This window comes from Chlamydotis macqueenii, chromosome 25, assembly GCF_036417535.1.
Source record: "Chlamydotis macqueenii isolate bChlMac1 chromosome 25, bChlMac1.mat, whole genome shotgun sequence".
NCBI lineage: Eukaryota > Metazoa > Chordata > Aves > Otidiformes > Otididae > Chlamydotis > Chlamydotis macqueenii.
The window spans coordinates 1152481-1168468 of record NC_141580.1 but is presented as its reverse complement, the minus strand read 5'-3'; the positions used below and the strand labels follow the sequence as shown (position 1 = coordinate 1168468).

General features: G+C 71.8%; 2 protein-coding genes across 4 annotated transcripts; one reads left to right on the top strand and one right to left on the bottom strand.

The window, feature by feature from the left end:
• Nucleotides 1-433: 433 nt before the first annotated feature.
• Nucleotides 434-3714, top strand: COPZ2 (coat protein complex I subunit zeta 2). Of its 3 annotated transcripts, none has more exons than XM_086766943.1 (8): nt 434-656; nt 2188-2256; nt 2381-2462; nt 2580-2671; nt 2743-2798; nt 3022-3099; nt 3361-3412; nt 3487-3714. In XM_086766943.1, exons 1-8 carry the CDS (start codon nt 591-593, stop codon nt 3571-3573), a joined length of 582 nt encoding a protein of 193 aa, XP_086623069.1. In that variant the 5' UTR covers nt 434-590; the 3' UTR covers nt 3574-3714. The 3 variants fall into 3 exon arrangements, with proteins under 3 accessions (XP_086623069.1, XP_086623070.1, XP_086623071.1); XM_086766944.1 differs by lacking the exon at nt 434-656 and adding an exon at nt 1638-1677; XM_086766945.1 differs by lacking the exons at nt 434-656; nt 2188-2256 and adding an exon at nt 1643-1677.
• Nucleotides 3715-10297: 6583 nt separating this feature from the next.
• CDK5RAP3 (CDK5 regulatory subunit associated protein 3) lies at nt 10298-15156 on the bottom strand. The gene is made up of 14 exons (XM_086766929.1): nt 15111-15156; nt 14112-14169; nt 13726-13857; nt 13396-13496; nt 13265-13313; nt 12841-13019; nt 12393-12529; nt 12065-12209; nt 11817-11933; nt 11627-11702; nt 11204-11292; nt 10921-11126; nt 10609-10780; nt 10298-10511 (listed from the first exon to the last, which is right to left on the bottom strand). Exons 1-14 carry the CDS (start codon nt 15114-15116, stop codon nt 10446-10448), a joined length of 1533 nt encoding a protein of 510 aa, XP_086623055.1. The 5' UTR covers nt 15117-15156; the 3' UTR covers nt 10298-10445.
• Nucleotides 15157-15988: the final 832 nt, after the last annotated feature.

Here is a 15988-nt window from a genome sequence, read left to right as displayed (position 1 = left end):
TACCCCCCGGCCGCGACCCGGGGGGCGATCCGACCACCAGCTCGCCGACGGGAACCCTGGAATTTAAACAAATAAGCACGGAACGGGGTCGGTGTTAGAAACGGGCGGCTCTGAGCGGGTTATTTACGCCTTCCCCCCGCCGTCGACGGGCGTGGGCTTCCTGCCCAAATCGACGCCGAGGGGCAGGGGCAGGTGGGGAGGCGAGGGCAGCACCACCCCCGCCTGCTCTTCCCGCGACGCTGCCGCTGCCCAGCGCGTGCCAAAACCAGGCCAAACCCTGCCCCAGAAACTCGCCGGGACAAACAGGATGCCAGAGACAATAGTTCATCCGAAAAAAAAAAAAAAAAAAAAACCAACAAACCAAACCAACAAACCCAAACTGTGGAAAACGAGCGTGGGCTCCGACGCCCGGCAGCAGGCAAGGTCTCCCAGCCGGGGGACTCTTCCCAGGGCAGCAGCAGGAGCAGAGCCCCCCCTTTTTTTTTTTTTTTACGGCAAGGACCAAGCTCGCCGCAGAGCTGAGAGACGGGGGACAGCCTGCGCATCCCCCCCCCCCCCAAACCTGGAGAGCCCCAGCGCCGCGAGCAGGGATGCTCCAGAGCATCCAGGGAGACCGGGACAGCAGGGAAAGGGCCCGGAGCGGCTTGGGGAACAGGGTGAGGAGCCTGGAAGCACCCGGACCCGAGCGATTTTGGGTCACGGGCTCCGTGTCGCCGATCTCCCCCCAGGAAAACAACGCGCAGAACACCCACGGAAGCCGGGGCGCGGCCTCGGCCCACGGCGTGCCACAGCCCGAATTTGCTGAGGCGACGGCCGGGCGCTGCCCCGCTGCCAGAGCCGTTCCCCCTCGGCACCCCGGGCGGAAAATTTGGGGGTGCTGCCAACCCCGACGGCCGGCACGGGTTTGCGACGGGGCCCTGTGAGCTTTACTGGGGCGCCGTCGCCCCGTTCCCCTCCCTGCGCCCCAGGGCGTACAGGAGCCTCCTAAAAATCCTCCCGGGGGCTGTGGTCAGCCTCCCGCCAGCAACCCGAGCCGGGTTATTTTTAGTGTCCCCCCCGCCTCGGGATTATTTGGAGGGCTGGCAGGCGGCCCCGGCTCCCAGCCCTCCTCTGCCTCGTGCTGGCGGGGGGGGGACGCGGACCCCCTTCCTCGCTGCTCCCACGGGATGCAGCGTGGGGGGTCCTGACCATCCCCCCCCCCCCCCCCGGCAGCACCCACCGGCTGCTGGGACCGCCACTCGCTCCCCCGGGGGGGGGTGACCCCAAATTCAAGGCAGCAGAGGTTGGGTGAGGGGTGATCCCCCCCCCGCTTCACTGCTGAGCCTTCCTGCCCCCCCAGGAGCTTCCCTGAGCCCCCCACTTCGCGGTGCGTGTGGGGGTCCCAGCCTCCTTTCCCCCCCCCACTCGGTTTTTTCCCAAAAGAGGTGCGCGGGGGTGGAAAGGGGGCACTGGGGGACCAGCCCCCCACGGCCACACGCGTGTCCCCCCCCCGTTCCCCCACCGCATCCACGCACGGCAGCACCGTGGGGTGCGGGATCCCCCCCCCGGGCGCCCCCCCCTCCTCTTCCTCCCCTGCGGTGGGGGGGGGGGGCGAGTGCGGGGCGCAGCGGGGAGGAGCCGGGCACGGCAGCGCGGGGGGGGGGCCGGGGCGGCGGAGCCATGGAGCCCACGGGGCCGGTAGGGACGGGGACGGGACGGGACCGGGACCCTCAGCCCCGCCGGGAATTTCGTGCGGACGGGGGGAACGGGGGAAAATGGGGACAAACGGGGAAAAAACAGGAGGAAAAAAACACGGGGGGGGCGGGGGGGGGAGTACGGGGGGAGTAAAAAAAAAAAACACGGGAAAAAAACAAGGGGGAAAAAAACAAGGGGGGGACACTGGAGAGGGGGAAACCGGGGCGACGGGGGTAAACGATGGGGACCGGGGGGAACGGGTGGGCAACGGGGCTGGTGGTGGGACGGGGGGACACTGGGGGGGGGCAGGGGGAGAGGGGAGAAATGGGGAGAAGCGGGGAAATGGAACTGGGGGGGAATGGGGAGAAACGGAGGGGCAGGGAAAGGAGGGGGTCCCCAAAACCCAGAGCGGCGGGGGACCCCAAGGGAGAGGATCCGGGGGAGGCCAGGGTGGGCTGGGGGGGGGGGTCGGGCCCGCTGTGGGGCTGACCCCCCGGCCCCCCCCGCCCCCAGGAGCCCTCCCTGTACACGGTGAAGGCGCTGCTGGTCCTGGACAGCCTGGGGCAGCGTCTCCTGGCCAAGGTGAAGCCCGGCTCCCCCCGCGCCTCGGTTTCCCCAGGGGACTCTGCCCAGGGGTCTGGGGTCCCTTTGGGGGGGTCTCCCCGTAGCCTGTCCCGCCGCGGTGACCCCCGTCCCGTCCCCGCAGTACTACGATGGCACCTTCCCCACGGCCCAGGCGCGGGCGGCCTTCGAGAGGAGTGTGTTCAGCAGGACCCACCGGGCAGGCGGTGAGTGGGGGGTCCCGCTCGGGAGCTTTCGCAAACGAGGGGGGGGGGGGGGGGGGGTGGGGGGTCGCAGCCCCAGGGGGGCTGACACCGTCCCGTGTCCCCGTGCCACCCGCGAAGGTGAGATCGCCTGTCTGGAGGGACTCACCGTCGTCTACAGGAGCAGCGTCGACCTCTTCTTCTACGTGGTGGGGGGCTGCCAGGAGAACGAGGTAGTTTGGAGGGGGGGGTCAGCCCCGGGGACCCCCCCACCGGCCCCGCTGACACCCCCGTTCTCCCGCAGCTGATGCTGTCGGCCGTGCTCAGCTGCCTCCTCGACGCCCTCGGCCACCTCCTGCGGTGAGTCCGCGGGGCCCCAAACCCGCGTGCCTCGGGTGGGGAAACTGAGGCACGGGGCAGCGGTGCGCACGAGCAGGCGGGAAACCCCTGTCCCCTAACGCCCCGGGTGGAACAGGGCCAGCGCCGCTTTGGGGTAGCAGGGGTCCTGCTCTCAGCACCTTGCGTGGGACCCCCGGCCGGGAGCGGGTGGGTGCAGCGACGTCTCCCACCCGCTCGCCCGCAGGAAGGAGGTGGAGAAGCGCTGGCTGCTGGACAACATGGAGGGGATGTTCCTGGTGGTGGACGAGATCGTGGACAGGGGGTGAGCTCCTGCTGCGAGGGACAGGGGGGAGAAGCAGCTCACGGCACTTCGGACTGCGGGGACAGGGGGTGGCATCGTCCCCCCCGGGCACTGGGAAGGGGATGGCCCCGTCTCGGGGCGCCGCGGGGGACCCACGCAGCCCGGTTTGCCGCCACGGCAGCAGCTTTGCCTCCAGCCTTCGCCGGGGCTTTGCGCAGGGAGGGAAACTGAGGCACGGGGTGGCTCCCGGTGGGACGGTGCCAGCCCCGCGCTGCTCCACAGGGTGATCCTGGAGAGCGACCCCCAGCAAGTGATCCAGCGGCTGAGCCTGCGGGTGAGTGCGGCCACCCCGCGCCGTGGCCTTCCTCCACCCTCCTCTGCCTCTCCTCACCCTCGCTCCCTCCGCAGGCCCCGGAGCCGGCGGCGTACGGCTTCGTCCTCTTCGACTACCTGGCAGGCGGCTCGGAGCGGAGGGACGCGGGCGGCCAGGAATAGGCAGCGCCGAGGAGGCGCAAACCCGTCCCTGCATCCGGGGGGGTCCGGCCAGGGCGGGCAGGGATTGGGGTTGGTGTCTGGCCGCTGTGGGAAAGCTTCCAACCGCGGCCTCCCCACCCGGCAGGATGGGTGCTGAGGGGGCGCTCCCCGCGTCGGGGCACCCAGCGGGTCCCCATCGCCCCGCTCCTAAAGCTGCCGATCCCCTCCTCTCCCCTGGGTTGATGAGAATCCTCCGTCCCAGCAGAGCTTGGCCCAGGGAAGCGCTTCGTTAGCCTCGCTAACGGGGGTGAGCGGCCCAGCTGGGCCCAGCAGGGAGGCGATGGGGCACGCCCAGGGTCCCACTCCCGTTGTCACCCCAGCACGGGGTGCCACGCACCCCCAGTCGCTCAGCACGAGGTGCGTGTCCGTCCCCCCCAGCCACAGGACGGCAGGCGTCCGGCCGGGAAGGGCACCCCAAGGCCAGCCTGACCCCATCCCCGTCCCCGGGGTCTCGTACCAGGTCCCGCAGCCCACCAAGCCATCCCCGCTGCCGGGACGTCCCCTCGGAGGGGCTGGCTGGAAAGGGGGCACCCCAGCACCGCACGACATGCGCACCTTCACCAGCATCCCCCCACCGCGACCCCAGCCCGAACCCCCTGCCCCAGCCTGGATGCCCCCGGCTGCTCCACCTCCAGGAGCCCCTTGCCAGGCCTCGCATCCTCCCCCAGCGTTAATTATATCAAGGGGAAAATTAAGTGCTAATGAAGGAGATTTGCTGTTCCTCCTCGCTCCCAGCTGGGAGCGGCCACAAATAAAGTTTCCCCCCCACCCCGTTCGGTGTCCTCTTTCTGTCCGCTGCGTGGGTGGTGGGTGCTCTCCACAGCGTCTCCCTTGGAGGTGACAGCGACATTTTTGGGGGTTTTCCGTTAAATCCCCCTCTGCCGGTTCCTCATTCCCAGCCAGGGCAGATCAATGGGGGGCAGCCCGGGGCTGGCGGGACCCCGCGGCTGCGGTGGGGGTCTGGGCAAAGAGGAGGGGGGGAGCCCCTCCACGCCCTCCCTGGCCCCAGGGCTGGGGCTGGGTCCCACCCGCGGGTGCCCACGCGTGGGGCAGCCGTGGTGCGTGCCCCCCCCACCCCGTGGGCACGGTCTGTCGCGCCGCGGTGATGCTGCGCCGGCCGAGGGACCCCTCCCCTCGGGGTCAGCCCCGTCCTGGGACCCCCCTCACCCTGGGGACCCTCCCCGTCCTGGGACCTCCCGCCCAGGGACCCCCCCCCCTACACCACCACGGGACCCCCCACCGCCTCTTGCGCGACGCTCCCTGCCGCGGCCCCGCGTCCTTTGCATAGCCCCGCCCCTCTCCGGGCGCTCCCCTTATATGGTCCGTGCCCCGCCCACCCCCCCCACCGTAGCCCCGCCCCACCCCGGGTGCCCCGCCCCTACGCGTGCCGCCCATTCGCGATCCTGCAGCGCCGCCTGCCGGCGGCCGTCGGGAAGCGCGTGGACCCCCTCCCCTCGCCCGGGACCCCACCCCCCCCCCCACCCCCCCCCGCCCTGAGACTCCGCCCCCGCCCAGCCCGGGGGTCCCCCAGATCTTAGGGCCCCTCCCCTCGGGGGCGCCCCAATCCTAGCGACACCCCCCCCATCACAGGGACTCCCCTCCCTCGGGACCCCCTCCATCCTAGGGAGGGGGACACGACGACACCCCCCCTTTGTGACGCCCCCCCCCCCCGTCCCCCAAGGTTTCCCCACCGCACAGCTCCCCCCGGGATTCCCCCCCCCCCCATGCACCCCTTTTCCCCTCCTGGCTGTGCCCCCCCACACCCCCTCCCCTCCTGGGGACACCCCGCACCCCAAAGCTGCGCGCCCCCCCCCCCCCACGAGTAACGCCCCCCAGATCCCCACTCCACCCCCCTCCCTGCCCAGCCTGAGCCGGGGGGGCTGCGGGGGGGGCCGTGCCCCGGGCGGACGGTGATGGATGGTCCCCGTGTCCCACCCCGGCCCGGGACCCCCCCGCAGGGGCGGGCAGGGAGCAGCTGGCAGAGCCGCGTCCCGCGGGGGGGGTTGGGGGGGGCAGGCAGATGGCCCCGCAGCCGGGACCCCCACCCCGGCACCTTTCTCTGCCCCCCCACCCGGCCCCGGGTCCCCAAAGCCCCTTCGCTCCCCTGTGCCCCCACGTCCCGCGTGTTCCCGAGGAGGGGACGGTCCCAGCCGTGTACCCACCCCCCCATCTTCCTCCCAGCCCCCCCAGTTGCTCCCCTGCCCTGGATCTGCCCCCCCACCATGGGTGACAAAGGGCAGCGCTCAGTGGGACCCCCCCAGTGCCCCAAAACTGGGGGCGGTGGGGCAGGGGGTGGTGGGGAGTCACGGGGGCCGGGTAGGTGGTGATTTCCCACTCTGGGTACCCCCCCGAGCTCCAAGGACCCCCCCTAAACCCAAGGGCACCCCAAACCCGGGGACCCCGGCAGGAAACCCACCCCAAAACCCACCCCAGTCCCCGGCTGCTCCCCACGGGTGCCCGGGCTGTGAGGAGGGGGCTCCCCCGTCATATGGGGGGGGGGGGGGGCTCTGTGCTCCCAGCTGCTCCTTGGGGTGGGGTCCCCGGGATCCCCCCCCCCTTCCCATCCCAGGCAGCTCCCAGCGTGGGAGCGGAGAACAAAGAGGAGGAGGAGGAGGAGGGCGAAGGCCCCGGCCGTGACAGCTGGTGCCCCCCAAGTGACACGGGGACAAAGGGGCCGCGGCGGGCGACCGCCCCGGGACAAAGGGGCTTCACCCCCCCGGGACCACAGGGGTGGGGGGTCCCGTGCGTCACTCATGGGGAATGGGGGGCCCAGGACACACGGGCGCTGAGCGGACCGGGGGGCCACCAGCCCCCCATCCCCGCTGGCCGGCCCCACAGCGGCACCCTGCAGCTCTGCCAGCCCCACGCGACCCCCACGGCCACGCCACCCCCTCCCCAACCCCACCCTCGCGCAGCCGTGAGACCCCGAAATCCGGGCAGCCTGCGTCTGTGCCACCCTGCACCCCGAAACCTGGCCAGCCGGGGTCTGTGCCAGCCCCAAACCCGCGCCAACCCCAAACCGTGAGACCCCCCAAACTCGTGTCACCCCCCCAAACCCACCCCCAGACCCACATCGCCCTGTCCCCAGGTCACCCCCGCCCCCCCTGCTCCATCCCCAGCCGAGTCCGGGCGGGGGGGTGATGGGGGTGTCTGGGGGTGCAGGGTACCGGTGTTGGGGGGGACGCAGCCGTGGCGGGGGGTGGCCGTGGGTGGTGGGGGGGTGGCCGTAGGGGGGTGCCGGTGGGGAAGGGGATTCATTAGCGGGGGGAAAGGTGGTTCCAGCGGGCGCCTTGATGGATGGCCTGGCCTCCATCTTGTCAGGCAGGTTTTGTCTGGGGCGGGGAGGAGGGGGGGTGGGTACGGAGGGAGGGAGGGGAAACCAGACCCCGGGGCGGGGGGGCAGGGGGCTTGGGGTGCCGGGGGAGGGGGCCCCTCCTCGCCGTTCCCGGCGCTGTCGCGGTGATGGATGGCCTGGCCGGGGGCGACCGCCTCGCCGCAGCATCTTCGCTGGGGGCGGGGGGGGCACGGGGACCCCCATCCTCTGGGGCTGAGGAGGGGCCCCAGCAGCCCCCAGACAACGGCGGGGGGGCAGCGTCCCTCCCTCAGCCCCGTTGTGGGGGTCGGCCACAAAAGAAACCCTGGCTGAGCCCCCCCAGCTCATCACACCTGTGAGTGCTGCCATGCGCACAGCCCCTTGTCTGCCCGGTCGCTCCCCAAAAACAAACCCCGGGGATTTTTACTTTTTTTTTTTTATTTTTTTGGTGCCTCGACCCTTCCCTCCTCTCTATTCCCCCCCAACCCCCCCCCCCCCCCAGCATCCGGGACCCCCAGAGTGGCTCCGTGGAGCCAGCAGAGCACACTGTGCAGGGGTTGGGGGGGGATGGAGGGATGCAGGAAAGGATGGAGGGATGCAGGGATGGAGGAAGGGATGCAGGAAAGGACGGAGGGATGGAGAGACGGATGCAGGGATGGAGGAAGGGATGCAGGGATGGAGGAAGGGATGCAGGGATGGAGGGATGATGGAGGGATGATGGAGGGATGAGGGAGGGATGGATGGAGGATCCAGGGATGCATGGAGGGACAGCTGGAGGGATGCAGGGAGGGATGCAGGGATACAGGAAAGGATGCAGGGATAGAGGGGTGATGGAGGGATGCAGGGATGGATGCAGGAAAGAATACAGGGATAGACAGAGGGATGCAGGGACGGATGCGGGGACGGATGCAGGGACGGATGCGGGGGGGGCACGGCCCAGGGCAGGGTACCGGGCCCGGGCAGCACCGGGACAGCCATGGGCACGGCTGGGGACAGCGCGAGGGGTGCAGGATGGGGGGGGGGGGCGCGGTGCAGCCCCCCCAGATGGTGCAGCCGGGAGGCCGCCCCCGCCCCGGCTCTCGCGGCGCCCGGCAGCTAATTGAGTGCAATGGCTGTCAGCGAGGTAATTAACGGGGAGCGGGAGCGCTCGGGCAGGCCTCGAACAGATGGAGGGGCCCTTAATTGGTAATTAAATTCCTCCCTGGCAGGTGAGACGGAGCGGCAGACGGGCCCCCCCCCGGCCGCGGAGGGGGGGGGGCAGAGCCGGGCCCAGCACCATGGGGGCGGGGGGACACGGCGCAGCCATGGGGGTCCCCATCCCCGCTCTGTCCCTTTGTCTGCCGATTTCTGGAGCAAACGCAGCCCCCAGCCCCCCAGGGGCACCGTCCCCCCTCCCACAGCCGGTCTGGTGACAGTCACCCAGCACAGGGGGACAAGGGCCTGCAGGGGACCTCAGCATTTCGGGGCGGGGGGTCCCTGCCTGGGGCTGTGGACCCCCACCATGCACAAAACCCCCCAGCCCACATCCTCTCCACGCGCGAGTCCCCCTGGCCCACGCGGTCCCCTCCACGCAAGCGTCCCCAGCCCAAGGGACAGGGACACCGGGCACGCATGGGGCAGCTGGGGGTGGGCGGGGGGGGGCTGGAAGCCCACACCAGCGCCCGCGGCCCCCGGCCCCCCAGCAGCCGGCCGGGGGTGTTTTATTTTCCCGTATCATCTCCCGGAAAGGCCGCAGAGAACGGGGAGCAGCGCTCGGCGGCGGGCCAGGGGCGAGGTGCCCCCACGCTAATGAAGCCCCCAACGCGGGGGGCCGCGCTGGCCTCCCCCCCCCCGCCGCCGCCGCCTCATTTAATTCCCCGGTAAAGCCCCCGTGGTGCTGCCGGCCCCCCGCCAGCCGTGACCTCCGGCAAGGGCGCTGCCCTGTGCCCCCCGTGACCCGGGGGGCCGGCGGGGTCAGGGGCCGGGGGGCAGCCCCGCGGCGGGGGGACGTTAGTTCCAGCGGGGCGGGTGGATAAAGGGGGCTTTATGGCCGGGCCCCCCCCGGTGCCGGATGCCTTCCCCGCCGCTCGCTATGGCGACGATGGCGATGGCGGCCCCGCAGCTGGGGCTCGGTTCCCTCTGCCCCCCAGGGTGGGGACCCCCGGACCCCAGCACCCTCCCCGGGCAGTGAGGAGCCGCAGCCGCCATTTAATTTGCGCGTTAATCACCGTCAGCGGGTAACGAGGGGCTCCCCGAAGCCCGGCTGGCTCTCGGTGCCCCTCACCCACGTCGCTGCGGTGGCACCGCGGTGGCAGTGGCACAGCTGCCGCGGGGGGGTGGGGGGGGGACGGGGAGCGCAGGGTGCGAGAACTGCAGCCGCGCTGGGACACCCCCGCCATGCGCCCGGGGGTCTGCCCCACATCACCGCAGGGCCCCACGGCCGGTGGGGACAGGGACCCCACGCAGCCCCACATCCTGCTCGGTGCCGACTGGCACGGGACCGCCCCCCCGGGATGGGACCCCCTCGGCCCCACGGGGCGGGAGCCCCCCCAGCCCCACAACTGGATACCATGGGGCCAAGATCCCCCCAGGGATGGGGGTCCCGGTGCCCCACAACCACACCCGGTGGGGACAGAGCCCCACGGCTGCGCCCCCCAGCCCCAGCAGCAACGGGACCCCCCGCCCCACTGCGGGACTCCCCTGCCCCACTGCGGGACCACCCTGCCCCTCGGAGCAGCCATCCCTCGGGGGAGGGCGGAGCCAGAGCAGAGCCAAACCAATGAGCAACTGGAACGTCGCAGGGGGTGGGACAAGAGAGGCACAGGGACCAATAGCTCGGCTGGGGGGCGTGGCTAATGTATGACGTGTAGTGGGTGTGGCAGGCCCCACCCAGGAGATGCTAGGGGGGCTGCAGCCCAGTATGTCCCAGTACAGCCCAGTGCAGCCGGGGGGGGGCCGGGCTGCGCCGCCGGGAACGGATGGGGGCGGGGGCTGATTAATGGGGGCCATCGCTCACTGTCCGGCGAGGGCGGGGGCCCCCCCCGGCCGCGCGGCGATAACGAGCGGCAGGAATAATGAGCGGTGTCACTCCACTTTTCATCGTGATGGAAAGTCATTACAGGCGTCACCCGCGGCGACAAGCGGCCATGAATCAACTGCTCTGCTATGAAATTAAAATCGAATCGCCCACCCCCCCCACCCCGCCCCCTGCCCCGTCACAGACACCCCCCCCCCGCTCCCAGCAAGGGCCTGGGGCCCCGGGGGGGCGGCTCTGTCCCCCCCCAAGGACAGGGCGCAGGGCTCCCGCGTCCCCAGGGTCACCCTGCAGCCCACCCCCCCACGGAGCAGGGGACTGAGGGGCTCCTCTCCCGTCCCAAAGTCCAGACCGAGGGGTGGGAGAAAAGTTTTGGCTTTATTCACCGACATCCCCCCCCAGCGAGGCCACGGCCACGTTACCGGCACCCCAGGGCTGTGAACTGGGGGGGGCCGGGGCGCAGGACCCCACCTCGCCCCTCTCCGCAGCTGCCTGTCCCGGGGGGGCTCACAGGGAGACACCCATCAGGTTCACCGGCCGCCCGCTGTAGCGTTTGGAGACGTCGGCCTCGATCTGCGGGACAGAGCCGGGGCCGGGGGGGGGTTTCAAGGGGCGTGGGGGGGAAAGGCGGGGCGCCCCGGGGGGGTCCGCCTCCCCCCCCCCCCCTCACCAGCTTCTGGAGCTCCCTGGTCTTCTCCAGCAGCCGGTCGAGCTTGGGCTCCAGGGCTCCCTGCTCGGCCAGGGCCTCGCGCCGCTTCTGGCTCATGGCCTCCTTCTTGGCCAGCAGCAGCTCTGCTTGCTTCAGCTTCTGCCGCAGCAGCTCGCTCACCCGCTCCACGTACCTGCGTGGGGACAGCCAGGCCCTCCGTCAGCCCCGCCACCCGCCCGCGCGCTGCCCCCAGCCCCAGGACGCCCCCCTCTCCTGCTCCAGAGCCGCCCCGCGGCCCCCACTCCAGCCCTCCCCCCGTCTCCGAGCGAGGACCTGGGGGAGGCGAGGATCATGAAGAGGTGCTGCATGCTGCGGGCGCAGAGCCGGCGCAGCAGGGCCCGGGCCTCGGCCAGGAGCGAGCCCACGCGGGCGCTGGTCTGGCCCTGCAGCACGGCGGGGGCCAGCTGGAACTGGCTGACGGCCACCACGTCGGCCTCCTCCGCCATCTCCACCAGGCGCTGGGACAGGAACAGCTCCAGCTGCGGGGACAGCGCAGGGGGGACGCTGCGGCGCGGCCGTCCCCGCGGCGGGATGGCGGCCGCTGCGTCGGGCTCACCTCCATGAGCTCGTCGATGAACTGGTTGCGGGTCTCGGGGTTTTCCAGGAGCGTCAGGGCGTCGGAGCCGCAGGCCACTCCCTCGGGAGCTGCGGGACGAGCCAGGGGTGAGAGGGGCGGGGAAGGAATCTCCAGGACCGGGACAGCCTGGTCGTACCCCCCGCCCCGCACCTCGTCCCGTGCGGGGCGCTCAGCAACACCCCACGGCGCTGGTTAGTGGGGTCGGGGCCCCGCTCCTGCCCCCCAGCACCCAACAGGCACATGCCCAGCACCGCACCACCTTCCGCTCCGGCCCCAAGAGGCGAAGGCACAGCCAGGGCGCCCACGGTCGCTGCAGGTAGCGAACGGGGACCAAAAGCAGGGGGGGTGCTGCCTGCCACCTGTCGGGACCCCCCCCCTGCGTCCCAGCGCAGCCACGCTCACCCTCGGTGCCAGCCTCCAGCACCGTGATCTGCACCTCCTCGCTTTCACCGCCTCCCCAGTCGATGCCGTCACCCTGCTGCAGAAAAAAAGGGCACCCGGTGAGACGGGGGGGCCCGGGACACCCCCAGGTCCACCACCCGGCCCTGGAGCAGGGCCAGAGCCCGGGCCCACGCAGGCAGCGGTCACGCACCTGGGGGTCGGGCTCCAGCGTGATCCCCCAGTCGATCTCCTCGCCCCGGGCTCCCCCGTCGGCAGCAGCGCCACCGGCCGCCCCGGCTGGCTCCAGCGTGAAGTCTCCCCAGTCGATCTGCGGGGAGAAGGACGGGCTCCCTGAAACCCCGGGCGCAAGCAGCCCGACCCCGACCGCGGAGGACGCGCGGCAGAGCCGGCTGGGCTCTCCCCGGCACCACGGCTCGGTCCCGGCCGGCCCGGACGTACCGCGTCCTCCTTCGGCTGCTCCGGCACCTCCTGCATCGCCGGGCGCTCCACGCGCGAGGGCTGCAGCCCCGTCCTCCACTCGTAGACGGTGGTGTTGCCTCTCCTCCCCACGTGCCGCAGCAGGGGCACCACCAGCTCCGCGGAGCTGGCAGCCACCGCGGGGATGTCAGCGCCAGGCGCGAGGCAAGGACCCCCCCTCCAGCATCCGCAGGCCCCCAGGGTCCCTCCGGGAGAGCCCTAGCCCGGTGCGGCCGCCAGCCCAACCCACGCGTGGGGAGAGGAGACGGGGGGGTCCATCCCCGTGCCCCCACACGCGCGCCCTGCCCACCTCTCGCACACAAACTCCACGCAGGCCTGGTACAGCTCGATGGCCTCGGAGAGCGCGCTGGCTCCCGCCCCGATCTCGGACAGCAGCGACGGCAGGTCCTTCACCAAGGCCAGCAGCTCCTGGCGCACGTTGTCACCCTGGGGACAGCGCGGGGACGCGTCAGGGCGGGGAGGCCGGCAGCCAGAGCACCCCCAGGGTGGCCTCACCCTGCGCTTGCAGAGCCAGACCCGGGCAGGAGGGGGACAGAGAGCTGTGGGGTCACCCTGCACCCCACCCAGCTCCTCCCCGCAGGGAAGGTGGCACCGTGGGGACATCACACGGGACACATGGTCCCAGCTTGAGCCCCGCCGAGGCCAAACGCAGGCATTCGGGGGCTGCTTGGGGGAGGGAGGCGGCACAGCAGGACCCCCCCCCGACTCCGGCAGCGGGGCCGGCCGCAGGCACTCACGGCGATGCCGTACTGCTTGCAGGAGGCGAAGAAGCGCTCGCGCAGCTCGGCCGCCCCCAGCTGACACTCCTCCTCGCGGCGCGCGAAGTCCTGCTGGGCCTGCTGGCACCGGCCGATCTGCTTCCTCAGCGAGGGGATCTCGTAGCTGACGCTGCGCACCAGGAGGCTGGCGAGCTCGGCTGCAGGGGGGGAGGCAAGGGGGGCGCTGAGAGGCCGCGCCACCCCCCTGTGAGGCCCTTGGGGTGCCCCCAGCCACCCTGGCTGCTCTCCCGGCCGCGCAGCGGAGCGGTGGGACGTGGCAGCCCACCACGTCCTGCCCCTCTCCCTGCCCACCCCACTGTCATCCCAGTCTGGAGACCGAAAGCCGCCCCCCTGCGCACCCCCAGGAGCTCTGCGGAGCCCGCCCGCCGCTGAGCCGCCTTACCCAGGTAGGTGTTCTCCTTCTCGTAGAGGGACACGATCTCCTGCCAGTCCTGCGCCGGAGGGAGCAGAGGGGCAGGGAGGCCGCGAACACCCCAGCCGCCGCCGGCCACCCGCCCGCGGGCCCGCGCTCACCTTCATGCGCCGGGACGAGTAGCGCCCAAAGAGGTTTTTGGTGGAGGCCTCGGTGCCCCTGAGGATCTCCACGATGCGCAGGCAGTGGAAGTAGTGCAGGTCTGCGCGGGAGGGAGGGACACGGTCACCGGGACGCCTGCCGGCTGCCACCCTCCCCAGCTCAGCCCGGCTCCCAGACGGGGCTGTGCCGCCGACTCCCCGTCTCCTCCTCAGCCGGGGCGGGGGGGGGGGCGGATTTTGCCGCAACCGAACCCGTCCCGGCGCGACGCTCGCCCCCGCCGCCCGTGCCCCAGCTCTCCCGGGCCACCCCGGCCCCCCAGCTGCGCTCACAGGCCCCCGCCAGCAGCTGCTTTATCTCCTCGTTCTCCGGCATGTCCTGGATGGCCGCGTCGATCTTCTCGCGGACGGCCAGCACGCGGCTCTGCCATTTCAGGCTGCAGTGCCTCCTGTCCACCAGCCAGTCTGCCAGGAACGGGGTGGGGGGGTCAGCTGGGAGAGGGGCTCACCCCCCGCCCCGGGCTGCCCCGCCGTGGCGGGGAGCAGAGGACCTGGCAGACCGGCTCCTCGTGCGGGAGCCAAGGGGGTCCAGTCCCAGCTCCTTCCCCGGGTCTGGGAAGGGCTGGAGGGGAAAGGGGGGGGTCGGGGCGGGGAGGGGTGGTCACCCCTGCCCGCCCTGGGGGGCCGTGCGCCGGCGGGGTGGGGCAGGGGTGCGGTACCCAGGAGTTTGCTGGTCTGGATGTCGATGGGCACGTCCCGGTAGTCCTGCGGAGAGGCCTGCAACGTGAGGGCAGGTGAGGGGCGGCGGGGCCGGGCGGGGCCTGGCGGGGCCGGGGCACCCCCAACCCAGTGCCAGGGCTCGGCCTGTCCCCGGCCCCCCGGGCCTGGGCCCCGGCCCCGCTCCCCGCACTGGGGCCGGGTCTGGCCGGTCCCGATCCCGATCCCGATCCCAGTCCCGATCCCGATCCCGGTCCCCATCCCGGTCCCGGTCCCGATCCCAGTCCTGATCCCGGTCCCGGTCCCGGTCCCGATCCCGATCCCAGTCGCGATCCCGATCCCGATCCCAGTCCCAATCCCGATCCTGATCCCCATCCCGGTCGCGATCCCGATCCCGGTCCCGGTCCCAGTCCCGATCCCGATCCCCATCCCAGTCCCGATCCCCATCCCAGTCCCGATCCCTATCCCGATCTCGATCTCGATCCCAATCCCGGCCCCGCTCCCCGCACTGGTGCCGGGCCTGGCCGGTCCCGATCCCGGTCCCGATCCCGATCCCAGTCCCGATCCCGATCCCGGTCCCCATCCCGGTCCCGGTCCCGATCCCAGTCCCGATCCCGATCCCGATCCCGGTCCCCATCCTGCTCCTGATCCCGGTCCCGATCCCGATCCTGATCCCAGTCCCGATCCCGATCCTGATCCCCATCCCGGTCGCGATCCCGATCCCGGTCCCGATCCCGATCCCCATCCCGGTCCCGATCCCTATCCCGATCTCGATCCTGATCCCGGCCCCGCTCCCCGCACTGGTGCCGGGCCTGGCCGGTCCCGATCCCGGTCCCGATCCCAGTCCCGATCCCGATCCCGATCCCGGTCCCCATCCCAGTCCTGATCCCGGTCCCGATCCCGGTCCCGATCCCGATCCCGATCCCAGTCCCAGTCCCAGTCCCAGTCCCAGTCCCGATCCCCATCCCGATCCCGGTCCCGGTCCCGGTCCCGGTCCCCACCTGCATGCCGCCCTCCCGCCGCTCCGCTTCCGCTTTTCTCCGCCCCACCTCCGCCTCAACCAATCCTCGGGCACGGCACTGGCCTCTCAGCCAATGAAACCGCGTTCGGTCCAACGGGCCCCGCCCCCACCAATCAGAAGGGAGCTACCTGGTGACAGTGCCACGTGCCCGCGCCCCGGTTGGCTGGGAGGAGGGGGAGGCACCGACCAATCAGAACGGGCTGAGAGGGGGGACTCGGAGGGGGGGAACCACGCTGCGCACGCATGCGCAGTGCAGCGGATCCCGGGGGGGATCCCTCGGGGGTTCCCGGGTCCCGGGGGTCAGGGGACCCTGGCGCCCCACCACAGAGCCGGGGTCCCTCGGGGAGCCCCAGTCGCCCCTGGCTGGATCCTGGGTGCCTCAAGGACTCCTGGGAGCCCCCCCAGCAGATCCCGGATCCCTCGGGGATCTCCAGTTGCTCCCAGAGGGGACCCCAGATCTCTCGGGGATCCCTGGATGCCCTCAGAGCAGATCCCAGATCCCTCGGGGACGGCACAGAGCCAGGATCCCCTGGGATCCCCAGCCGCCCCTGAGGGTATCCCAGGTCCCTTGGGGATCCCAGAGCAGATCCCAGATCCCTTGGGGACGGCACAGAGCCAGGATCCCCTGGGATCCCCAGCCGCCCCAGAGGGTATCCCAGGTCCCTTGGGGATCCCAGAGCAGATCCCAGATCCCTCGGGGACGGCACAGAGCCAGGATCCCCTGGGATCCCCAGCCGCCCCAGAGGGTATCCCAGGTCCCTTGGGGATCCCAGAGCAGATCCCAGATCCCTTGGGGACGGCACAGAGCCAGGATCCCCTGGGATCCCCAGCCGCCCCTGAGGGTATCCCAGGTCCCTT

Excerpts from the sequence above, each read along its gene's own strand:
- COPZ2 (XM_086766943.1), top strand. The coding sequence starts at position 591 with ATGCTCCAGAGCATCCAGGGAGACCGGGACAGCAGGGAAAGGGCCCGG. Across the intron at positions 2,672-2,742 it reads GGGGCTGCCAGGAGAACGAG|CTGATGCTGTCGGCCGTGCT; the intron begins GTAGTTTGGAGG and ends GTTCTCCCGCAG. Across the intron at positions 3,100-3,360 it reads GACGAGATCGTGGACAGGGG|GGTGATCCTGGAGAGCGACC; the intron begins GTGAGCTCCTGC and ends GCTGCTCCACAG.
- CDK5RAP3 (XM_086766929.1), bottom strand. Across the intron at positions 13,858-14,111 it reads CCAGACCAGCAAACTCCTGG|ACTGGCTGGTGGACAGGAGG; the intron begins GTACCGCACCCC and ends CGTTCCTGGCAG. Across the intron at positions 12,210-12,392 it reads GTGGAGTTTGTGTGCGAGAG|CTCCGCGGAGCTGGTGGTGC; the intron begins GTGGGCAGGGCG and ends GGTGGCTGCCAG.